At 42.1% G+C, this 26,210-nt stretch overlaps 1 protein-coding gene across 1 annotated transcript in view; it reads right to left on the reverse strand.

Annotated features, from left to right (window-relative positions):
• The window catches only part of MYO3B (myosin IIIB), a 357,063-nt gene that overhangs the window by 173,996 nt on the left and 156,857 nt on the right, over window positions 1–26,210 (reverse strand). The window contains exons 16-23 of the mRNA XM_023743517.1: window positions 21,885–21,983; window positions 21,440–21,554; window positions 14,847–14,973; window positions 13,876–14,086; window positions 13,025–13,172; window positions 11,654–11,807; window positions 10,172–10,260; window positions 7,333–7,462 (exon numbers count right to left, since the gene is read on the reverse strand). Coding sequence (XP_023599285.1) covers window positions 7,333–7,462; window positions 10,172–10,260; window positions 11,654–11,807; window positions 13,025–13,172; window positions 13,876–14,086; window positions 14,847–14,973; window positions 21,440–21,554; window positions 21,885–21,983 — 1,073 coding nt within the window. The remainder of the gene's footprint in view (window positions 1–7,332; window positions 7,463–10,171; window positions 10,261–11,653; window positions 11,808–13,024; window positions 13,173–13,875; window positions 14,087–14,846; window positions 14,974–21,439; window positions 21,555–21,884; window positions 21,984–26,210) is intronic.

Below are 26,210 nucleotides of genomic sequence, written 5' to 3' on the forward strand. Positions count from 1 at the left end.
ACAGAGAATCATTGATCGGCTGCCTCTTGCACACCCACACTAGGGATCAAGCCCACAACCTGGGATATGCCTTAACTAGGAATGGATCCATGACCTCCTGGTTCATAAGTTGACGCTCAACCACTGAGCCACACCGGCCTGGCCCATTTGACTCTTGATCCTCAAGATGCTTTTCACAAAAAGATTCTTACTGGTCTTGGAAGCTCTGTACATGAGAACCACCTTGATCTTTCTGCAGTAAAGATACCTATTGAATTTTCATAATTAATATTCTCCATACTTTTTTTGACCATAGAAATCTCTTATTCACGCCACCTCTTCACCTCCCACAAACCTAGTGTTTTATGAAACACACTTCAGAAAACACTGTTGTAGATACTGATAAGACAGGACTCTTCTAGAGCCAAGGGAACTTTTTAAAACCTTGTGTAAACTCTGGGAACCCAGAAGAGCAACTTCTCTCACACACTCGAAAATAGTGGTTGCCCAGCTAGTGTGGCTCAGTGGTTGAGTGTCCTTAGAAAAGGATTAGGAGGCAGAGGAGGGGCACAGATGGATGGTGTGGTGATGAGAGTGAAGGGACAGAAACAACTCCAGAAAGCAGAATTCGCATGGGTAACGGCATGGCACTATGCAGCACTGTGAATAGTTCGAGCTGTATGTCTGTGAATGAAATAGAAGACATTGTCTTGTCCTCGTGGAGCTTACAATTTTCTCAAGTAGACAAGACAGTTGCATGAGACAACTGCACAGCTGGGGAGGCCAAAGTACTAAACTGCACAGCTCTGCTTGCAAATCATTGGAGATGAGGAGTCTGTGTAATTAACATTTGCTATTTCCGTTATTCAGATGACCCTCAGCATCATTCGCTCTACTCCTGAGACAACAATCTGACTCTTGCCCATGCCTGGCTGGGGCTGGGAAGACTCCCCAGCTAGGGATGGCACCTTCCAGCTCCCAGGGTCACACCTGTAGAAAGCAGTGTGTTCTCTGCTGTGCCTTGAGCATGAAGTCAGCCTATTGAGACTTCTCAGTTCATTGGGGATAAGCAAGAAATGGTTCCTCTTTTTCCTGCAAATTCCCCCCCCTCATGCTGACACCTCACCTCTCTATGGGGACAGGAGCTCTCTTAATCATATTCCAGCCCCATTTCATAGATTCGCCTGATATTTTCTATTACTAAAGATTATTTTTGGTTTTGAAGATTCACAATGGTCCCTGCTGCTCATCCTGAACGGCTCCCTCATCTCTTAGTGACCTGTTATGAGCTGAACTGTACCAACACCCCCCCCCAAATTTATATGCTGAAATCCTGACACCCCAGAACCTCATAATTTAACTGAATTTAGAGATAGAACCTTTAAAAAGGTGCTTAAGTTCAAATGAGGTCCTATGAGTGGGCCCTCATCCATTGTGACTTTATTGTCCTTATAAGAAGATATTAGAACAGAGAAAACATACAAACAGATTAAGGGGCGACCATGTGAAAACACAGGTTTTCTTAATTAAATAGATATAGACAAACTGCTTTTAAAAATTATAGGTAAAGGAACTAGAAGAACCAAAAGAATTTTTGAAAAAGAAGAATAAAGTTGGAGGAGTCATACCACCTGCCTTTAGGACTTACTATAAACGCTACAAGAGGCAGTGTGGTATTGGTGAAGAGGTAGATATGTTAGATCAATGAAACAGACCATGTGAAAACACAGGTTTTCTTAAATAAATAGATATAGACAAGCTGCTTTTAAAAATTATAGGTGAAGGAACTAGAAGAACCAAAAGAATTTTTGAAAAAGAAGAATAAAGTTGGAGGAGTCATACCACCTGCCTTTAGGACTTACTATAAACGCTACAAGAGGCAGTGTGGTATTGGTGAAGAGGTAGATATGTTAGATCAATGAAACAGACCCGCGCAAATACAACCAATTGGTTTTGACAAATGTGAAAGCAGGTCAATGGAGAAAGGATAGTCATTTCATTGAATGGTTTTGTAACAGCTGGGCATACTTATGAAAAAATGGATCTCAACATCATACCCTGTACAAAAATTAACTCAAAATAAATGCTAGATGTAAAACTAGAATGTAAAAGTAGCTATTGAGGGTCTATTCACACACAGTTCCACGCTGACTCTGTGGGAACACCCTTGTTCTCTCTAGTCGGTCTTTAACACGCCTGCTTGAGTTTCCCTTTCTCATTCTGAATGGTTCTCTTCAGGAGTCCACCCTCACCTCCCACAGTATTCAGATCAGCATCAGGAACCCTCCTCCACCCAGCAGCTCTCCACCGGTTTTTCATCTTGCTTCCCTCCCTTTGACTTGAGTCCTTTCCTCCCTTAATCATCCCACTTCCATTTCCCTCTCCTTTCCATGCTTAGAAACCTCATTACTCCAAGACTGCTCAGTTTTCTCTAGCCTTTTATTTGTTTTCTAATCTCTTCCAAGAGGCCTTTCTTAGTTAAAAGAACTCTTTTTCATGTCGACGCATGGTATTTCCATGACTTTTCCTTCTGTTTTTTAAAAATGTTTTTATTGATTTTAGAGAGAGAAGGGAGAGGGGGAGACACACATCAATTGGCTGCCTCCTGCACGCCCCCTACTGGGGATTGAGACAGCAAGGGGGTAGGGGGTAATTAGAGCTGGCGACTTGTCAGTGCATGGGACAACACTCAGTGCATTGAGCCACACCAGCCAGGGCCCTTCTATTGTTACTTGTATAGACACAGTGATCATATTGCCCACTTTGTTGATTTACATGCCTGTTCAGAATTTACTTTTTTTTTTTTTTTACTTTTTTATACATTTTAGGATTTGGCACTATCTGTCCCTGACTATTCTGGCTGGGATTTTCTTTTATTCCATGTAGAAATTACCTGCGCATAACACCCTATCTAAAAAGATGATACACATGTAATTATCTATTGACTGAAATACACTCCCAAATTACACAGGATGAAGTGGGCCTCTGTGCGGAGGAACTGGCTCACCAGGGCTCCATGACAGGGCTGGCTCCTTTCAGCCCCCGTTTCAGGAAGAGCCGAGCACCGTCCATGACTGTGACCCTGGAACTTGGTCATTTAGAGTCAGCTCATCCTGCTAAACTCATTTGCTGAACTGTCAGGATGGAGGAGCAGCCATAAATAGAAAATGAAAACTCAGAGATGGCTACTAACCGCTCCTCTTAGGAGCTTAACGCATTTAATTTGGGGAGCTACAGAATCAGGAACAATCAACAAGTATGTTAGCAGTGAAAGTGTTACATGCTTTGCAGATACAACATGGAGGCTCATCTTGACCCCTCCATATCCAAATAAAAGGGGAGTCAGCCCTAGCAGGTTTGGCTCAGTGGATAGAGCGTCGTCGGACCGCAGACTAAAGGGTCTTGGGTTTGATTCTGGTCAAGGGCGCAAACTTTCGTTGTAGGCTCGGTCCCTTACATGCCGGATGCAACCAAACAATGTGTCTTTCTCACATCAATGTTTCTCTCTCTGTGTCTCTCCCCCTCCTCTTCCACACTCTCTAAAAGTCCATGGAAAAATATCTCGGGTAAAGATTAACAAAAATAAAAATAAATAAAAAGGGGAGCCAGTGGAAGTCAAGATTGAGAGACTTGACTGTTGATTTTACTGGAAATCAAATTCCAAGGGAGAGACCTTGGAGTCCTCGAACTGAAGGAGCCGGTGGAGACAAAACTCAGTTCTAGGTTCTGATGAAAAAACCAGACTTTCAGGCTCAGACGACGTTCCCTCTGGAGCTACTCTTGTTTCTTACAGTTTTCCCCAAGTTCCTAAAGCCTTTGAGACCCCAAATTACTCTTTGGAAGTCAGGATTCATGATTCAAAGACAGAAAAGGGTTTCTCAGGATCCTTTTGAAACCTCCTCCTCTCTTTCCGCCCCTGAGCCTTTTGAACTTCTCTCTAGTTTACTAGTAGCGAGTGGAACATTCCCCAAACAGGAAAATGTGCCATGAGACCTTGTTAGAACATCTTTCCTTTTCATGTTTTTATACGTAGATCATTCAGTTTGAGAAGTCCCAGCTGAAGGGTTAGAAAGCAGTGTTGCTGCCACATCAAATTTTCACGCATAAAATCTTCAGAGCATTTCCTATCAATAGGAAGAATTACAAAGAAAATGTCATCACCTCTGAAGTGGCCCATCAGCAGGCCTACAGTGGTGGTTGTATAAGAGGGGAACTGAGAAAACCCATATTGACTGCAGCTGCCTCCATTTACCCAATCGACACCGAATACCTTGGAACCAGAGTGTGCCCCTCAGGCGGAGGCATGGCCCCCACCAGACGCAGCTGTGTGCCAGCAGGAGCCGCTGCTGGTGGGGGGTGGGGGAGCTGCAGAAACCTGGGAGAAGCTGATGACTCCGGGCCTCATGTTCTATGCTTTTCAGTATTTAGGGATGTGCAATGCGAACAGGAAAATGCCAATTGCATTCCTCTCCCTGATTTTACGTCATGGTTTTACACAAACACACACAGAGGTCAATCCTCTCAACCTTGATAAGAGATTAAACTGAGACCAATATTTCTGTTTGATATCCACTAATGAAGGGGTTGGTACCTGCCCCGCAGCCCAGAGAGGAAGCTGATTTTAAAGGACAGGAATGTTAGCCCGAGACGCCTGTGTATGAAAGCAAGGACAGCAACCGTCCAGCTACCGGTAAACTTCAGCTGGACAGGAAACCTTAAGTAAAAAAAGTAAAGGCTTTGGTTTTTTTAAGATTCTAAGATGTCTTCTCTATATTTTGGGGAGAAAAGAATTATTTTGAAACAGAATGCATGCACAGAGAAGTGTGCAAAACATAAATGCACAGCATAATAAATACTATAAAACCAACATCCATGCAACCACCACCAAGCCCAGGAGCCAGAGCATTGCCGACATCCCACAGGGACCTGACCTCTCAGATCTGAGGGGCCCCGTTTGGGACTAACAGCCTCCAAGGGTTCCCAACTTTGACCTTTTCCTTCCTCTCTGTAGTTCATCCCCTAAACATTTATGAAGTCATTGCCCATAATATCTCTGTTCACTGAATTAGTGCCCCATTTAAGTATTTGAGGGTTTCAAGCAAGATAAATAAAAATGACCGAGAAAATGGTTACTCATGCATTGAAAATATTAGCACATTCTTTTCCAAAACGCCAGGTGTGTGGGACCCGCTTCAGCCAGAACACTGGGATGTACACCCAGGTCTCCCTTCGTAAGGGGCCTGTGCCTTAAACATGTATTTCAGTTTCAGCAAAAGCAGCACAACCTTCTTCTGTCCATTAAAGTTTTCCCACCTTCAAAGGCGGTAATAAAACCAAAAAATATGTAATATAGATGTTTTAAAATTTAGAAGCTTAATTAATGTTCTGACCTACAACATAAGATGTACAATCTCTTTATAACTGAGTTTTGAGGACAAATATTGTCGTAAATTAATACCTAATTCTAGGTGTTAAATGAAGGTAAAAGGAAGTTGCAGTGGCTCTCAGGCAAAGCCATATTATCTCTATCTCTGTATTCTCCTTTGCTGCCTAAACAGCACCTTATGCTGGGAGCTGCTCTATAAATGCTTGTTGTTCGAGGGCGTTTTTACATGAATAATTTCAGAAAAAGAGAACAGAATCATGCTTATTAGTTTTGATGTGTATTCGTGGCTTGTTACTTACACTCCAAATGTAGAGGAAAATAATCTTGGGATTTCAAAAAGAATTATGATGCATAATATACAACTCAGGAATACAAGGAAGCGTCTCAGGAAGGCACTTTTGTTTCTAGTCTTACTTTTCACTTTAGCTCCCTCCCGTTGGCGTGGAGTGCAGTATTGAGGCAAGACTCAGGAAGAGTTAGAAGACAGGAGGAAAGCGCTGTCGGAGAAAAACATAAAAAGGGAAGCGGAGGCTGTCTCTTTGTTCCTTTTCCTTCCCACTTTGAAGTGATCAGACCAACGGAAGGCAGAGCCTGATTTCTTTCACGGCGCCACCTAGTGGCCCAGACTGTGAACTTTTTAAAAATTTTGCCAGAGGTTGAAAAATTGGAAATGCCAAAGCTGTGAACAGATTTGACAAACCATTATTTATATTTATGGTAGAGTGCTAATGTCAACTGACAAGTTCCTTGGATATATTTTATTTCAAAGAGTACATCTCCTATTCATAATGGCTTATCTTCGCCTCTGCACAGAGTCGTCTGATGAGTCTACGCCGTAGAGCCTGGTGAGGAAGCACCAGCCCTGCCCACACCTGCCCATTCTCCAGAAGTTTATAATGAATCAAACCCTGACTATGCCCAAGAGAGGTCTGGAGAGGAAGCTAGAGGGAAGCCTTCTGGTGGGCACCCTGCTATTTTGTTTAAAGGAGCATGTTTGAATAAAGTTAAGAACCTGGTTTCAACTTTTCTCCCAAGTTAAGATAAAGCAAAGGTTGTAGACTGTGGTTTTTTCCTTAACCAAGCTTTTTATTCCCCTGCACGTTGCTAAAAATCAGACGTAGCAGCCACTCTCTTTTAACATACAAAGGTCTCATGCTAGACATGGGTGTCAACGATTCCAAGAGGGATGTGGGAAGAAAAGAAGAGGAAATTATGAACAATGATAAAGAGGTTTCTCATCCTCTATCCTTAAAAGTATACCCATACTTGTTTCCAGACATAGCCTCAAAAACATACAGCCCTTGAGAGGAGAGCTGTGGGAAGATCTGAGTCTATTTCCTGTTCACATTGCACAGCCCTAGTCATCATTTGGCAAAGATCAGCAACTTCCTGCTTCCTGGCATGAGAACTGACTAAGCAACTAAATATAAGTTGACTATAAGTAGGCATACGCTGTGGATATGGGCCAGCGGTGGACCAGTTCCAAGTTGGTTAGGGGAGTGTGATATGTGGTCGATGACTGGGTGGGAAATTGGACCAGGTAACCTCTGAGAACCCCATGACTGAATGGCTTTGATTCCTACACTCCCTTCACTTGGATCATACATGAATAGAAATAATCTTCCTAATATTCTAGGTAAACTGAGACCATGTTAGAGTGTTAGCATGAATTAATAACATATGGTGTTATAAATGCAAGAATGAAAAGAAGCAGGCAGAGAAAATGAGAAGTGTGAGAGTTCATGTTAGAGAAAGTGTGTGCGTGTGTACATATGTATACATAAAATTAAACTGCAAAAGAAACAATCACTTTCCTTTTCTTGAACTTCGTCAGATAGACTTTCACCCCTGCTTAAAGTTCAGTGTTAGTACTGCAGCCCTGGCAGAGCTGAGACACGAACTGGAAAACCCCAGCAGGGCTTGTAGAAGCATCGGTTGCAGGGCTACCAGGGGGAGGTTCCAAGTACCTGTTTTGGTTAAAGGGATTGAGAAGAGTCGCTGAAGAAGCTTGTTTTCTGACGTTCTCAAGACTACAACCACATCAGCAGGGAGAGTGTCTCTGTTTTTCTCAAGAAACCCAGAAGCATCGTATGATACCTGCAATATGAATAGCAAATTACGAGTTAGCCAACACTGTCCACCATTGGTGACACTGGCAAGCTGTCTGAGGTCAGTCACCAGTCGACCTCTGTGTAGAATGAATCTTGACACAGCCATGCTCTTAAATCCAGCCCACCATACGGGGAAATTCTGAAATTTTTGACAGGCCAGTTTATCTTAATTTCTTATTCAGTTGCTCTTTGAAGAGCCAAATCAATATCACATCAGAATAATTATTAAAACATTTTGGGCATTCTGGGGGGAGGGGGCCTGTGGGAGTGGAGTAGGTTATAGGGGGGATTAAAAGATGATGGGGGAAAAATAAAGTGAAGAAAAAAGCATATTGTGCACTAACTATATGTGAAGCACCCATCCTTGAGATAAACACTCATTAATTCCATTTAATTGGTGGGCAAACAGAGGCTTAGAGAGAAGCTGAATAATGTGCCCATGGTCACACATTTCGAGCGGTGGGTGGGCATCCAAACCCAGGCCATTTGGTGCCAGGCTCACAACCTCTATCCTCTGAGTGCTTTCCAAGGTACTGCTCACAGCACCTGGGTGATTGCTCAGGGACGCTGAGCAGTTCTCAGTTCTCAGGAAGAGGGGATCCAAGTCAGAGAAATGTTAAGGAACACTCCAGAGAAATGTTAGTGGTAAATGAATTCAGGAAAGGACCCTACCCAGAAAGAAAAGGACCCTTTTCTCCCTTAAAATCAAGAAGAGGGCGAAAGGGGGAGGGAAAGGGGTGGGTAAGAAAAAGGTGTAGAACAGTGGTTCTCAACCTTCCTAATGCTGCGACCCTTTAATACAGTTCCTCATGTTGTGGTGACCCCCAATTTCATTGTTACAAATTGAACATAATTAAAGCATAGTGATTAATCACAAAACAATATGTATATATGTGTTTTCCGATGGTCTTAGGCGACCCCTGTGAAAGGGTCGTTCGACCCCCAAAGGGGTCGCGACCCACAGGTTGAGAACCGCTGGTGTAGAAGGACTGAGAGATGAAAAGGGAGGCGTGAGGAAGAGGACAGGCATGGGAAGCAGATATGAATGCAGGAGGGAGGATCAGGGCAGATGTGGGTATCTCAGATGTGAAGGAGATTAATAAGCAGACGTCAATGCAAAGGTAAATGAAATATTTAAAAGCAAAAACTGGATTACACTTTCTACCAAAGATCCAAAATAGAGACCATCATGTACTGTGTAGAGAGAAAAACAATCCCCTTTGCTTGTGAAGGGGTTCAGAACAAGTCACCCCAAAATACGCCACTCCGCCATGAAGATTATTTTGAGCTAAAAGCAATAAAAACCCAGAAGAATCAGGAAAAACTCTCTACCTCCCTCTCAACTGCCTAATTTACACTGGAAGGGGCCTGCACCAGGGAGAGAGCTAGTGCCGGACATTTTTACCTAAGCAACTGACCTGCATAACAGGGCAAACTTTTGTTTTCCAAACACCTCCTCCGCCTTCCCTGAATGACCCTCCTTCCCTTTGTATGGACAGACCCCTACTCCTTTCCTTAGCTCAGGATGTTATATAAGCTGCAGTTGCCTGGCTGTCCTTTGGGCCTTATAGTCTTTCAGAACTCTGTACACACGTAACTAAATTTGTTTTCTCAGGTTAATCACAGGGGTGGGGAACATCTGGCCCGTGGGCCATATAAGGCCCGAGAAATCATTTGGTTTGGCCCTCCCAAGGCATTAGGGGTGAGTTAATTAAGTGTTTGGCCAAATATAGCAGGCTGATTTTTAAGTTGATAATTTTGTATGGCCTGCGAATGATGTTATAAATATCCATATGACCCTTGGCAGAAAAAAGGTTCCCTACTCCTGTGTTTATGTACCTTAGATCAATTTAATCAAAGAACCTAGAAGGGAAGAAGAGAAAGCTTATCTGCCCTTTCACTTGTACTAGATTGCCTTTTAACCAGTCTTCAGTCAGGCAAAATTTATTTTAATGTCATATATGAATTTGAGAAACAATTTCAATAAACCTCAAATCAACAAAATAATCCAAAATGCCCTTTATTGAAGTCCTATCTATTTTCCGGGCCCAGGGCCTCAGCAGCCCCACCAGAACCAATTAGCCACAATGCCACTGGCTCCTCTGAAGGAACTTGAGCAATGAGTTATTGAGAATTTCCTGAATTAGTCACTCATCTACTTCAGGAACTTGAAATTGAGACTGAAGTAAAATGTATGAAAAGCAGAAATGTAGAAATGTAGAAATTTTGTTTGATGTTGTGAAAGCTTAACATCTGGATGATGAAGTGAATTTTTTTTTCTAGACATTTTGGGTGCCCTGTAGCCATACACTTAAAGTGCTACACATGGAGCCCCACGGTGACACTAACCTTCCTCTGTTACCTACACGTCTCCAAACGACCTCTGAATGTGAACATTCACCGCCAAACACCGTGGAAACTGTAACACGTTTTCTCTCTGAAGAGCTGTCACTTCTAGGCCAAACCCCGGGTGAGGAGCAGATGGCAGCTGGCCGGCCACCCCGGTGAGAAATTGCTTGCTTGCCAGGGGCAAGTTTCAGTGATCGGCACCACTGAGAACGCGTGGGCGCTGTGATTAGGTGTCCGGGAAGAGTTAAAAGGAGACAGGAGTCTGCAAGCAATTCCGTGAGTGGCACAGACAGGGTAATATGGACACTTTCCCCTTGTCAATTTCAGGATGAATAACTCGGCTCACCTTTCCGGCGTAGTGCTGAATGCCAAAGCTCAGCTCCACTCCCTTGGGCCTCCAGAAGTATGTGCAGCGTAAATTCACCTCAAATTTATCTGTGGATTTTCATGTTTAAAAGTTACAACGTGAATTGTTTCCTCCGTCAAACAAAAACATGCTCGTTGCATGAGTGACCCAGAACAAGGGATTTCAGAGGAGCCTGATATTATCCTTATTCATATGCAGTGGAGAGAGAGCCCCTGGTAAAGCAGGCGCTCACAATACAACACTCATTTAGTTGTTTCCTGTGGTCTTGTTGTTGTTGTTAATCCTCACTGAGGACATTCTCTCCATTGATTTTCAGCATGGAAGGGAAGGGGAGAGACAGAGAGACACATCTATTAGTTGCCTCCCACACGCACCCTGACAGGGCTGGGGATCGAGCCTGCAACTGAGGTACACGCCCCTGAGCAGAATTGAACCTGTGACCCTTCAGTGCACAGGCCAACGCTCTAACCACTGAGCAAACGGGCCAGGGCTTCACATTGTCTTTGGTGTCAGGCCATACTCTGAGATCCCGTGTTCTGCTCTGAGAACTCCTAGCATGGAGCATGGACAGTGACGACACCAGAAGTCCAGCCAATTAGTTCCCAAACCATGAAGAGGTCCCATGGAAGGCAAATACTCATCCTGGCAACTTGTGACAATTTTATAGATAAAACGAAGCCAATGGGGTGACAGTTTCAACTCCTAGAAGCGAATCTCTGCCATAAACCAGTTTTCCATCTGGGGAAAAGACCTGAAACTTTGTTCTCCCTCGAGGATCACTTTTGCTATCGTTGTGACTAAGAGCCACCTCTGTGAGAGGAATGGTGCGAAGTACCAAAGGGATGTGAGGATTCGAGCTTTGCTGCCTCAAGCATCTCACAGTCTAAGTGAGGGCCAGGATCCTGTGCAACGCAGAGGATCTGAGGAGAGGAAGGAGGTCAAGAGAAACAGGGTAGGAGGGCCTTTAATGGCCAGAGGAGGTGTTTTATTGTCATGCCATAGAGAACAGTAGCCTACAAAAGGTGGCTTTAAACAGACTACATTAGCCAGGATGTCCAGGATAGAGGGGGAGAGTAGGAGCCTGGACACCAGGAGACCAGAAGGGGCTTCTATACACACTTGGCCTAAAGGTGGCGGGGCGTCCAGGTGGAGATATGAGAGAAGGTAAGAAATGGAGGGGAAGCAAGTATTGGTTGTGGGAAACAAGAGAAAAGAAGGTATAGAAACGATGTTGACATAGGGTCATGGTATTTCTGTTTGCAGAAATAGGATAGTGAGGAGGGTTTGAGAGATTTAAGATATTCTTTCAGGACATTTGCTGGAGATTTCAATTTCTTAAAAGCACTTTCACAACTCACCAGGTGGCTAAAATACACAGGATAGGTCCATTAAGCCATACTCATTGGCTGATATGAGCCAGGTTCTCTTCTGAGTGTATATCCCTTTCCAAAAGGTACCTACCAACCAGGGTCTGATCCGTGGCCTGGGGAAACCGACTTTCCTCATCCAAAAGCGCCAGTAGCCCCAGGGGTTTCTGGAGGAACATATCCAAGAGTGGCCGGTTGTCCTCATACTCCACAGGGGCAGCGTCAAGGCCCTCGTTCTGATATTCCATCTGGAAGGAAACGGAGTGTGAATGTCCAGCCCCAAACTTGCCAAGGCACCACCAGGCTGCCTTAGCATGAACTTTCTATGTCCTGCAACGCTGAACACATGTGGAAAACAGGGTGTGTTTATGTTGGTAAAGGACCCTTCTGCATATAACACTGTTAACGCTTTGGTTTAAGCCTGACCTATGGGTGGCCTGTGGCAGGCAGCTAAAGCAGGCAAAAGAAGGGATGGCTCTCTATCTCCCAAACAATGATTTGGTAACATAATTTAGAAACTCCTGTAGAAAAGAAGAGAAGTCGAATTAGAAAAAAAAAATTTCTGTGTGACAAGTATGATTTAAACCAGGTAGAAAGCAGACTTCTATTTTGCAAAGGATTCTGCAAGGGGATCATCTGGGACTGAAAAACTAGAAAAACTCCAGATTTCCTTGGGAAATAAATGCATGGAACCTGGACTGAAACAAGGCAAATTTTGTGCGGGGAGTGGGGGTTGGGGGAGGGGGGTGTTGGTTAAGAGGGAGAGCAGTGCAGTATGGATTTATCCAGCTCCGATGATAAAACCAATATTGGCATTTTAAGTCCATGTCTCTATTTCTCTAATCATTATAGTTTGTGTGTCCCCACTTCTTCATTTAAACAAGGGATTTGGTCAGAATGTCTCATTATTGCAACTATTTGATACAGGAGAGTCTTGGGGTTGGGGTGGAAGAGAAGGGTCCAACTAGCTCCACACCCTGTTTTATTTCTCATTGGGGAAAGACTTCCACTTCAGAAAACCTATCCTACTCTTCCCCTGAGACACCATCCAGTTCCGCTAGGATCTGGTGAGCTGGAGGTGGGGGATGGCACTGGCCCGAGAGTTAAGAACATAAGAACCTGTGTTCTGAATTCAAGATTGTCCCATGTCATTTTGGACATGATCATAGATATTTTTAGCTAAATAAAGCAGAAGAAAATCCAGTATTTGGGGCAATACACATGAAATAATTGGCTTGGCACCAGCTCCGCCCAAGGGAGGAAATGTACCTTTCCACAAAAATCAAGACTTTGTTTTTCAGGCTGAATGTAGACCATTGATTTATTTTGACAGGACAGCCTCACCAGTGGTTTTTCCCTTTAGAGCATTTTACCTGTTAGCCTAATAGGGTTTCTGATTCAAATTGTGGGCAACTTGGAGACACCTTCCCCGGTCAGGTTTCCTGATTTCAGAGTTCACTATTACCTGCTCAAGAGCAAAAACGTGCTGATTGAAGTAGTACTGGATTTGCTCATTGGCGATATTTATGCAGAGCTGCTCAAATGAATTTCTCCGGAAGTCCTCAAATCCAAAAATATCCAATATCCCCACATTCATACCGCCATCTGCACTACTGCAGGAGAGAGAATACAACCTTTCAGGGAAGGAAACATTCATCTCAGAGGACAGTGAGAATGTATATGTGCCCACGTATTTATCAATCCATGTACCCACTCATGGGAAGAAGCATTCTGCCGCCTCTAAGAAAGGAATAGTTTGTGTCTTAAACCATGTATTCCTTCAGTCTTTTCAACAGTATTTCCAACTTGTTTAAAGCAGTAGGAGCTCCATATAGAAAGAGACTAAAGAGGAACCACCCCTAATGGCCGGAGCTGCACTCTCATGCTTTCACCTCCCCACCCACAATCGAGGGAGTCGTGGTGATAACGTAAGATACTGTGCTTTACAACTTTTCATGAAATGTCTCCGTTGATTCTAATTATGAGAAGATTATTATCCTAATTTTACAGATGAGAAAACCGCCACTTAGAACATGCAGCTGATCAAGCTGTAGAACTTGGATGCCAATCCTGTTTGTCAAGTTCCAAGCCAAGTCTGTTCTCTTCAACACTACACTGTCCTGGCTCTGTCAATCATCTGCCTTTCGGGTATCACTCCTCGGCCCTCCTGGATCCCAGTGCATTTTTAAAAGAAGAAGCCCTAAGAGCTTCGCTAAAGAAAGCCCAAGAGAGGACCAAAGGTTTTGTCCTGCAAATTCGCAGACACCGGGGTTGATGACAGCTCTTCCGAGGCCTCTGCCCCCTGGGGGAACTTGCCATATGTTTTTCTCTGGCTGCAGGAGTGTATTGATGCGATTGACAATCCAGCTGAAGAGCCTCCCATACAAGGCTTTAGACATGGCATCGCGGACGTCCGAGGCCCTGTCAACAGTGTTGGCGCGGATGATGGTCTCTCCTCGGGTGACCACACAATGTGACGTGAGGGCCTCCTGGAGCTCTTCGGGGCGGATGCAGAGGACAGAGGCAGCTGGAACAAAGCGTCAGGGTGACACTGGAGAATGAATCCATCCATCCATTCATTCATCCAGCCAGCATTTACTCAGCATCTACTCTGTCCTTGGCACTTCACAGTCCAAGATAAACAAGCCAGGTCCCTAACCCCAAGAAGCATCCAGATGACCCGGTATCTCCCACACTGTCCTGAAAGCTCTGCATGGTGTTAGATTAAACAAAGTGGGAGGAAGTAGCTTTGGTCAGGCCAGTTGGAGCAGTTTCTGGAGACTATAATAGCCTCTTAGAGAGTCACAACACAAATTCGTATTTTAAAGGCCATAAGAAGTGCTGTATTTTAACACAAAAGGTGCTCATTTGGTTTAAATGAGGTTTTTGTAAACTCAGGATTCTCATTCTTCGTGCCACCATTATTACTTGTAAAACAAAAAACCAATTAGGTGCCTGCTTTCTCCCCTACCTAGGTTGATTCAATGGATTTAGAGTGGGGTCCAACCTCTCGTATTATTTTCAAAAATTTTTTGATGATTTTCAAAAGCTGCCAGTGTTGAGAACCACTGTCCAAAGTTACCTGCCGTGAAATTCCTTTCTGCAGAACCCCTATCTGCAGCTCATGTCTACAAGACATCTTTCAGGAAACACTGGTTAGTGAAAACACTCAGAGCTAGCAGAAGAACCAGCAGCAGCTGCACTATCCTCTACAGAGTCTTTAAAAACTACCAAAGTGAAAGAAAGATGTACTTTGGCAACACAGTGCACAGGAATCAAATAATTACCATTTTTCAAAGCTTCAGCATTAGGCACCTCACTTTTATCAGTTTGATGTTGAGAAGAAATAGCTGCAAATTCAATGTTTCCAATATTCAAAATCCCAGCCAAAATTCTGTACACTGAATGCACCTCCTGAAAAAAAGACAAGAACCATGTTTGAAGGTGATTACCAATGAAACCAAGGAAGCACCAGCACTGTGGTAGAAACTGCCAGTTGTCACCGAAATCCATCCTTCCCCTTTTCCTGGCACACGAAACAAATTTCTTTTTATTTTTCTAATGGTCTTTAAAGTTTGCTTTTATTTTATTTTTTTCCCTACAGGTTCTTGAGTCCTGAATTCATTCCTCTAAGAGGAAGAACAAATCCTCTGAAATTTCAAATAGAAAGAAAAGATATGTTAGAAAGGAGGAAAGTGCTCCACATCCCAGAGTTCTATGTTGGTCAGTAAGAGCTGGATGGCTTTTTATTTTTATTTTTACTGTATCAGTTATTTATTGCTACATAACACCACATGGACATCCTTGTGCATGTTTCTGTGCATGTATCAAATTATTATTTTTTAATGTTTATTATTATTTTTAAATCTTTATTGTGAGAGTATTACCGATATCCCTTTTTCCCCTTAATGCCCACTCCACCTGGTTCCTGCCCTGACCCTTCATCATCCTATTGTCTATGTCCATAGGTAATGCATATATACATGAAAGGTCTTTGTTAAATCTCTTCCCACCCTCCACCCCCCTTCCCTCTGAGAATCACCAGTCTATTCCATTTCCATGCCTCCGATTCTATTTTATTCACCAGTTTATTCTGTTCTTTAGATTTCTTTTTATTTTGATTTTTATATTCAATTGTTGATAGATATGTATTTATTGCCATTTTATTGTTCATTTTTAAAATCTTTTTCTTCTTCCTCTTCCTCTTCTTAAAGAATACCCTTCAACATTTCTTGTAATACTGATTTGGTAGTAATGAACTCCTTTAGCTTTTTCTTATCTTAACCTCCCTTGCAGTTAAGTATGGCTGTGTAATTATTAACAAATGAGCAAGTGCAATGATGTGGGCCACTTCTGGGACTGGACTTATGGAAGCCAACATTTATTCAACATTACTCCTCCTTACTTTCTTTTCCATTATTGTTGGCAGGAACTCCCAACAACCCAGCTTCAACCAAGCCTTGAATTAGGATGCTTGAGACCAATGATTGCATGAAATGGAGTTGTTCTGCAACTTAAACCTCTTACCTTGGAATGCTATGAGAGAGAACTGACCTTCTTTGTTCTTTAAGCCAGTTTTATCCATTTATCCTAACTAATACCAGCTTCCAAGTTCAGGTATGGTTATTTCTTCAAAATAAAAGAGAAAATGTTTCCTTAACCTCTTTTGAATATAGCTCTTATGAAACAGTTGGCAGGGCATTAATGGTTCACTAGAACATTTTGAAGTTAAATGATGGAGTATATAGTTATGGATGAGGTCAGGAAATATTTTGAAAGACTCAATAGATCTGTGATATTGTGATTGGTAAGAAGTATATAGTATTTGGTCTTCACACTGATTTCTGGCACAAGAGCTTGGAAAAACCTTGGAATTTTTCTGAGTGATAAGGATGAGAGGTGTGTCTTTTGTTATTCATAATAAGCTCCTTCCAACCACACCTGAGTCCATCCTAATGTGCTTGGAGGATGAGATCTGGTTTCCAGAGAAACTAACCCTGTGATGAAAGGGTTAGAACTTTTAGCCAAACCCTGGACCTCCAGGGGGAAGTGAGAAGGGCTGGAGACTGAGTTAATCACCAGCAGCAAGGATTTAACCAGTCATGCCTCTGTACTGGAACCACTGAACCCCCTCACTGATAAGGTTCAGGGCACTTATGGGTCAATGAACACAGGAGAGTGGTGAGAGGAAGTGGCTCTCCCTCTCCCCATACCTGGCGCTATGCATCTCTTCCGTTTGGCCGTTCCTGAGTTGTGCCCTTTATAACAATAAGTAAATAGGAATGGTAAGTAAATTGTTTTCCTGATTTCTGTGAGTCCTTCTAGCAAATTATTGAACCCGAGGAGGGGGGTCTTGGGAACTCCCAATTTATAGCCGCTCAGTCAGAAGTAAAAAATCTCTGGGATTTGCAATTGGTGTTTGAAGTGGGGGCAATCATGTGGGGCTGAGCCCCTAACTTGTGGGATCTAACTCCAGGTAGACCGCATCAGAGTTCAATTGAATTGTAGGAGAATTGGTTGGTGTGTGTGTGGGGGGGGGGGGGGGGAACTGCACGTATTTGGTGTCACAAGTGTTGTAAAAACAGTTCAGATGATCTTCAGTCCTACTTTTATATTGAAGTTGGATACATAAGTAGCATTCATGGTAAAACATAATGTACGTTTATTTATTTAAACATTTGCATTCCTGTAGGTGAGATAATGAAATATTATAGCCGGGAAATTTCTGCATCTTATGCTTCTAGATAGAGAAAAGTACTTCCCCCAAAAATACTCTGTTGGGGAACTTGATTTAGTACCACACATAGCAGCAAACTAATAGAAACTGTCATTAAACCATTGATAAAGCATAGTCCCCAGCTGAGCCTTCCTATAAACATTACTCGGTAAAGCCAAAAAAATGAATACAGACTGTATAGTGACATCTGCTGGATACCTGATAATGCTTCAAAGACAAATGAGGATTTAAACTGGGTTCTACTATAGATAAATATTGTTCTTTAAGCTTCTAAATCAAATGTAAGATGTCATGTTTCTGACTCCAAGGAGCACAGTTTTAATCACACAATTTAAGAGTGGCTAAAGGGAACACCTACCAAATGCGTTTTCTGAGACGAGCCTGGATTTAACATGACAGAACCTCATTACCTTCATCAATACCGTGTGAGGCTTACAGAATGCAGCTGGTGAGCCACTTCCTAGGGAAGCAGATCCCAGAGAGTAGGAGACAGCAGTGGGTTCTATGTCTGTTATTTCTATGTCCAGTTACTCAAAATGTATTTCCTCTAATACACACACAAACACACACCATGTATGACAGTACAAGCCATGAAACCTCCCAACCAAAGGTGCCCAGACATTGGAGTGATCACCTCCAAAGGAAATGGTGGTTTTCGTCACATTGTTTCTCTAGCAATGTCCTCTTCTGCACAAAGCTCACACGTGTCCCCTTTTAAAAAGGAAAATTATCTATGACCTTCAGCAAAATCTTTTTGGCGTTCAAACACTATGTGAGTGACTGAAGTCTCCTTCCTCAGAGAGGGAACTCAAGAAGGAATATCAAAATTCACCTAATTAATGAGTTCTTAGCCTTAGGAGGCTCCCTATGCTACATTTTCACGCTATTCCACTTGACTCCTTTAATCCCACCCTTGGGTTAGTTAGTTCTTCCTTTCTGGCCTAGGGACCTATATCAACTCTTATGTTCTAATCAAAGCATCACCCCTATACAATCATGGTAGAGTTCCATCAGTAGTATGTCCATCTGTGGGATTTCTTCCTCCTCAATACTTCTTAACCAGATGTCTCCTCTCTTCCTCCACAGCCACCCCGAGGAGGATTTTTCTCCTTCCTCACTTGCTCCTTTCCTCTTGCCTCATCTCCAGCTAGGGAGCCTTTCCTGGCAACCCTGCCTTCCCTACAGAATGTTGCTACGGTGCTCTATCTCTTTCTTTTTTACCAGTTTCCAATGTTCTATATGGAGATGCCTCCCTCAGGGCAGAAAAAAATTATTGATAAGACTAACAACTCCTCCAGCTGAATTTCCCAATTCTTTGCTGATAAGTATGAATTCAGTTTCACCACCGACTAGCAAAAGTGGAGAAGAGCATTTTTCCACAAAGCCCCATGCAGGATGTATGTTCACTGCTTTTCCTCTTTTTTTTTTCTCAGAATACACTCCTTTCCCAACTCATAATTGATTTTGAAGAAAGGGAAAAGACATTTGCCCTAATCTCAAAGCCTTCTACCTAACTCTTCATCAAGGAATCTGCAATAACTATCCAATCTTGACCATTACATAGGTAATCTTCTGAAAAAGTTTTCATGTTGTATTAAATAGGAACATACCTAAAACTCTAATATGTTATGATAATCCATATACCAGCAAGACAAAATAATACAAGGTGGGGCAAAATTAAGTTTACAGCTGTTTGTATGAAAAATAACACAATTAATAATAATACAAGAATAAACTCTGTTTTGCGTACTCACAACTGCAAACTTACTTTTGCGCCACCCTGTATTAAACAAATATAGTAAGGTTTGACTCCAACAGTAAGACTTGAAAGCACCAATGATCTTCATAATAGGGTTTTAGGTATATTCCCCCAGTCTCCTGCAAGGAACTGTTATTATTATTCTGTCTAGAAGTGTCCCTCAGAAAATTTTAAGAAAAAGTTCTGTAACACCAGCTATTTGGCATCCTATGCCTGACTACATTCAATTGAATCTCTGAAATTAGTCAAATTATTTTGACATTATAAACAGAATAAACTAAGTTAATTCAGCAAAACAGGTTGTCTATAGAGATATAGACAAAGATATAACCAAAGAATTGAGGTAAGATCCAGCCTCTTTCTTCCATTTCCAAGGTTGCTAACTGATATAAGTTGGTTTATTTCAGTGTGAATTAATATGGGACATGATATACACACATATACATATAATTGCATTCTGGTTTTTCATTTAACAGTCCAGATAAGGCACAAATTAAGAATGTTTACCACTTTTTACATTTCCTTCTTTTCATATTTATTAATGCAACCATTCATTTATTTCTTCTGTACTTTTTTTTTTTTTTGCACAGGGGTTAGGATGGCTTACTTCAAGAAATTAAATAACATATTTAATTTCTTTTTTAAACTGTATCCTAAAGCAGCATGTGTTTTATTATTATTTGCAGTATATCTGTATTATTAGAACAGCACCACAATATATTTTCATTTAGATTTAGGACCAATCTCTTCACTGTATTCTATAACCATCAACCACTGTACTCATTGAAAGCAAAATATTATTAACCCCATGGCTGACTTCTCTATTGTTCCTGTACCTTTTTAAGGACGTATGCCCCTAAACACTTTGGCATGGCCCAGGACTTTAAATGGCTCTACCATGCATCTTTGGTAACAACAGCTCTATATATTAATAACCATAAAGGTCTTTTAACAATGCTGGAACCTGTTCAATTGCTCTCCTCTAAGGAGCCAAGGGAAACATATATCTATTTTTATCTGACCTTTGGGATTTTCCACTGTCTGTCAGTTTAAAGTCTGTGGGAGGCTGACAGAGAAAATTAACAGCTGACTAGAAAGAAGAAAGGTATTATTATGACTAAAATCAACGATGCTGGGGAGGGAAGGGCTGGCCAAACTCATTGGATTACAGAAGCAATCCTTTATCCAGAATGGCTGTCCCACAGTAACTCAACTGTCCTGTAATCTAATCCCCTAAGATTTAACACTCTCACCTACTTCCTAATCATTCACCTCCTTTGTTGGAAAAGCAAAAGAATCTGTATATTTTGCAAAATTGATGGCATGAAGCCCAGAAACTATGACATAAATTTATCACAGAATAATATTTGAGAGCCTAGGGTTATAAATACTTTCTGTCACCTCTAGCATATATTTAATAGAGACAGCCTGTATCTAGTATGATAAGAAGAGTGCAGTACTTAGAACTATAGTTAATAACGTGCAACTGTGTACCATGGAGAAGGAAGTGACTGCAAGTTGAAAGGTTTAAGTTAACTTGTCTTGGTGGTCAAGGAATTACTTGCCTAAATACATTTCTGTGGCTCTGGTGTCACCTACACATTCCTGTACTCCTATTACCCAATCCACTGTAATGGTTGGAACACCCCTGCTCAGAAAGGGCAGTAGTATTTTGGCATTTGGTATCACAGCTGCAGTGAATGAATGACAACAACAATTCATAGGCACGTGGCACTTACAACAGTCCTCAGACTGTAATGTTCACCTGTGCATCTTGTTAAAAATGCAGATTCTGATTCAGTTTTCTTGGTTGGACCTGAGAGTCTGCATTTCTAACAAGCTCTCAGGTGATGGTAATGTTTCTGGTCCTCAGGTCAAACTTTGAGGAGTGACACCTTATGACATGACCAGTGTGTGGCATCTGAAAAGCAAGTAAACTACCCCAAGTTAGAACATTCAAGTCTTTACTCACTGTGGGAACTCTGATCATAGTACACCGGATGCATGTCCAAAGGCAATGACACAGTAGTTTTACTGCATGCACTGCACAGGTGCACCTTTATCTTATGTAACACTGATGTCACTATTTGGCAAGAAGCCTCTTTTGTCTGAGTGAGTATAAAAATGTGTTGCTGACCAGCCAGAGCACGGCTGCTTCAGGGGCTGGTTTGAATGGCTGCTTTGTCGCTGTGGGGTGCTGTGTTTGCAATGGCCTCTTGGTCTGCAATAAAGCCTCTCCCAGCTGTTTCTGGCTGCTCATATCTTCTTCCAATTCCTGGCATCGAAGAAAGTCCCATCCCTACCAGAGGGGCTCGGACCGAACACTCACATTGATCCAAAAATATTTATCACTTGAGTTTCCTTCTCTCCTGACAATCACTTACCTTGTCAGTGAAGCCTATAATCCTGAAACAATGCTGAATTGCTTCGAACTGTCTTCTGTAAGACTCCTTGGAAGTTATGTCATGCATCACCCTTCCAGTCTCATCAGCTATGTACCTAAATAGAGTATGATCAAACAGAAGGATCACTGACTTGGCAAATGGCACCCCAAACACCAGGGCACCATTGGGCTCCTTCTTTGCAGGGGCATTCCCTAGTACTGTGGTGGAATGGTGGTGTACATAGCTGAGTAAAATGCCTGCAGTTGAGTTTTGAACATTCTAGAAAATGCAAATGGTGAGAGGCCGTCCCTGCCATCTCATCGTCAGTATTTCAGCTGAAGGCATTATGGATGTCCAGTGAGAACAGCCCCATTTCTTTTCAAGTTTTGTCAACTGCTAGTTACATATCCACTAAAAATTCACAATTAAAATCCCTGACACTTACTTAGGAGGTTTTTCCTCAGGAAGTCTGAACTCAGAAAGTTTCTTTTGGTGATAAAGACCAGCATAAATATAGTAAAATATGTGAAAATTTTTCTCTCCCCTGAGAACAAAAAGGAAGAGGGGACATTATTAATAACATATTCTGGGCTTCCACGCCCCAACTAATTCACACCATTTCCTTTCTGTGCAATATATTATTCTGTAGCAAATTTGAATTTTCAGGCAATTCAATATGCTACATCCCAATTACAGAATAGTAACAGTGATAGGATTAGTATAGTAATTGTAACCATGTCACATTATTGAACACACTTAGGTTTACTGTACACAGAATGGAACATTTAAGATAACAGTTCTGTTTATACGTGTTTCTATTCCAGTCCAAATGACTATGCATCTGTGCCCATGCCTTATGTTAGTAGCTCAGGTTACTTCAGGTTACATCTTAGAGAGCTCAGCCAAACTCCCTACTCTTCTGGAGCCCTAAGTGGCTCACCAGTTTGTACAGCAAATTAGGGAGTGGAACCGGTCCCAGACTGAGGTCTTCACGCTTTCAAACTTGTACTCTTTTGAACACAATTCAAAATGACATACATCAGTCCCCCTGGTCTACTGCTGTCCACCCTCTCCTAGGCCACCCTGGCCAGGGTCCTTTAAGATAGATGCTATTCTAAGTGTGGTATATGGACTGCTGTCAGCTTATGATGAGACAAGGAAGGGAAAGTACAACTGCTCTGGAACCCTTTCTTTCCTCGAGAGCAGCGGTTCTCAACCTGTGGGTCACGACCCCTTTGGGGGTCGAATGACCCTTTCACAGGGGTCGCCTAAGACCATCGGAAAACACATATATAATTACATATTGTTTTTGTGATTAATCACTATGCTTTAATTATGTTCAATTTGTAACAAAGAAAATATATCCTGCATATCAGATATTTACATTACGATTCATAACAGTAGCAAAATTACAGTTATGAAGTAGCAACGAAAATAATTTTATGGTTGGGGGTCACCACAACATGAGGAACTGTATTAAAGGGTCGCGGTGTTAGGAAGGTTGAGAACCACTGCTCTAGAGGAAGACAGTCTCTTCTGTTCAATCCCAAGAATTCTGGCAAATCCTCCCCTTGGCCAACTTGACTCTATGGAAAGACAGTTTGTCTTGCTTCTACTCCTTGTCCCTATTTGTGACATGGGCCCCACTCTTTTCTCCAGCTTCTCCTGGATATCCTAGCCTTCCTCTGGTTGCTTATCCTATCAATTTCTGCCCTGTAATCTAGATGCCTCTACTTGCCGTTTCTCACTCATTTGTTCACTCAACTTATAAATTTATCAAGTGCCAATCATGGCAGGCACTGCAGCAGATGCAAGGGATTTAGGACTCAGAGAATCCAGGCCCTCTGGAGTTCCCCTTCTAGTGATGGAACTAGGTGACTCAATAAGGAAACCTGTGAAGAGGACTTTGAAAGAGACAAACGAGGGGCTGAGATGAAGAATAATGTGCAGGATAAGGGCTACTTGCGTCAAGCCAGGGGAAGGGATCTCTAGGAAAATAACACTTAAATCAAACTCTGAACCATGTGAAGGGGCTGGAAGGAGCTACAGAGAGAAGGGGAAAGCATTCCAAAGAGAGGGAGCAGCATGTACACAAAGGCTGGGAGTGTAATACCACGCAGATCCAAAAGAATGTAGTGAGAAGTGGGTGGGCAGGTAGGCAAGGAGTTGTTAGGCCATACTGGGGATTTTGCTGATTAGTCAATTAGAATTATTTGATGTGCTGGAGCCAGGGTGCACTGTAAGTGTGCGACATGAGTACATTTATGTTGAGAAAAGTACATTCTAGCTGACAGATGATGACTAGGTTGTAAGAGAGGCTTAAACTGGGTAATGGCCCTGATGATGAAGAAAAAAGTAAGCCTAAAGATATGTTTTGGAAGAATAACTTTTAAAAAAATCCTACTAGAATGAATGAAGGCAGTGAGGAAAAGGGACCTGGAGTCTACCTCCCAGGTTTCTAACACAGCATGTGGTGATGGTGGTGTGCTTTATAGGGTTTCAAGAAGCTGTGTGCCTGGTATGAATGTCGCTTGTTCGCTAACCCCTGGTAAATGTGCTGGCTTTGGCTCATCCATCTTGGTCTTATCTTCTTATAGTTTTCTTCTTCTTCCTTTTTTTTTTTTGCAGCTACCTCTAGTTCCAATTCTTTCAAACTTTGCCTACCAATATCCATTCCTAGTATAATTTCAACTTGATTTTCATCATGTGTCAATCAGGATTAGCTTAGTTCTGTTGCAATAATAAACATCCCAAGATCTGAGAGGCTTAACTCAACAAAGATTTACTTCTTGCTCAGAGTACATCCACTGAAAGCCAGCAGGGAGGGGGAGGGGCTGTGTTTATCATAGTCACCCTGGGCCCAGGCTGATAGAGCAGTCACCATCTTGCACTTTGCCAGAGCTCTGGAGGGTCTTTGCATTAGATGCTAATTTGCCAGAATTGGTCGTGTGACCACATCCAGCCACAAGCTACCAAGAAGGGGAATCCTACTATGTGCCCAGAAGAGGACAGAATCAGGTCAGCTGAACAGGACTTGTAAAGCTGCCATCTTCTACTCATTCAATGTGTCTTCAGTCTATTTTACTGTTTAAGTGCTATCATATTGACTAAATTTATTAATAATAAGCTATGATTTATTAGGCGCCTATTATGTTTCAGATTTACATTTGGTATATCACATATCTTCTCATTTAATTCTCAGAACAGCCCTGTGATGTCAGCTTTAGTATGCCTTTTTTGCATATGAGGAAAGTAAGGTATAAGGATATTTATGTTAATAAACAATATACATAGTAAGAAATAACATAGCTGTGACTGGAACTCTTCTCACATTATATTAGTAAAAGACCACTTTATATTTGAACACAGAAAACTGGAGTTTCTACGCTGTCAGAGGTAGCTCCCTGAACTTTAAAATCACCTTAATTTTGGGAGAAATAAATGAGGTACCTCATAAAATTAATCAAGAAGCCACAGGGAAGCTAAAATAACTCTAACTCCATCCTTTTGCTCATTTGTTTAATTTTCTTCATGTCAGGCCCTATTTTGTGAGAAAACTGCAAGTGGGTGATAGAGGAAGATGCTTGGATTCTTAACCTAGAACAAGTCCTGTGGATTTTCCTTGCACATCTCTCTCAGATTCATCAACTCTTCTCCTTCTCCATCTCCATCCATCTCCATCGCTATCATCTTAGTCCTGCCCAACATCCTTTCACATGAATTTGGCAACAGTATCCTAACAGCCTCAATGAAATACTTCCCCTCCAATCCATTCACCCTACTGAAGGCAGGACAGTCATTTCCAAATGCTTGTTGGGTTTTGTGACTCCCCTTCTTGAAAACATTCAATGGCTTCCAATTACCTTTAGAATAAGGTTCAGAAGAATAACTGCATTTAGAATAAGGTTCCCCAGCCTGGTTCCAAAGTCCTGCATGAGCTGGTCTTAGGATTATCTTTCCCCCTCTCTCCCTCTGAATTCCCCACCTCATTGGCTAACTCCTAGTGATCCTCAGATCTCAGATACAGTGTCTCATACACAGGGAGCCCCTTCCTTCCTGGACTAGGTCATGTGCCCTTCCTTCTCCTGTTTTACCTTCACAGCACCTTACATTGCTTCCTGGTATTTAGCACAATTGTTCTGCATTTAAGAGGTTCTGCATTTGAGATCCTCCTTGGGCTCCCCAACCCCCATCCACTCCAAGCTCCATGAATATTGGACCTTATCTATTTTGTTTATTCCTGCAACCCCAGGAGGGAGCACAGCCCTGGCATACAGCACGAATTCAATAATTACTGTACAACGCATGAATGGAGCCTGTTCCTGAGGAGGTCTGGTGTCCTCCAATAGTAATAATAATAGAAAAAGTGGCTAACTCTGATAACATGTACCACACTGGGAACTTTTTAAAGGTATTTCATATAAACAAACTATTAATTTTCACAGCAAACCCATGAGGTAGGCTCTAGTATCATCTCCATTTCACAGATGAGGCACAGAGAGGTTAAGTGACATACCCAAAGTCACACAGTAACTATCAGAGCCAGCACCCAAACCCAGAGCAGTCCATGCTGTTGAGCACTATTGATGTCCTGCTCTTCTTAAAAGAAAATAGTTTTTCCTCTCTCAATCTAGAGGAAAAAATTGACATGTAGAATATTCTCAGTACTTTTTTTAAGACAAGTTCAATTTTAAGGGGCCTAATGATTTTTAAAAGTATGTGCAATGTTGTTAAATTCTACTTGGTATAACCAACTCAGGAGAAAAGGGTA

The sequence above is a fragment of the Myotis lucifugus genome, unplaced genomic scaffold (genome assembly GCF_000147115.1).
Source record: "Myotis lucifugus unplaced genomic scaffold, Myoluc2.0 scaffold_5, whole genome shotgun sequence".
Taxonomy (NCBI): domain Eukaryota; kingdom Metazoa; phylum Chordata; class Mammalia; order Chiroptera; family Vespertilionidae; genus Myotis; species Myotis lucifugus.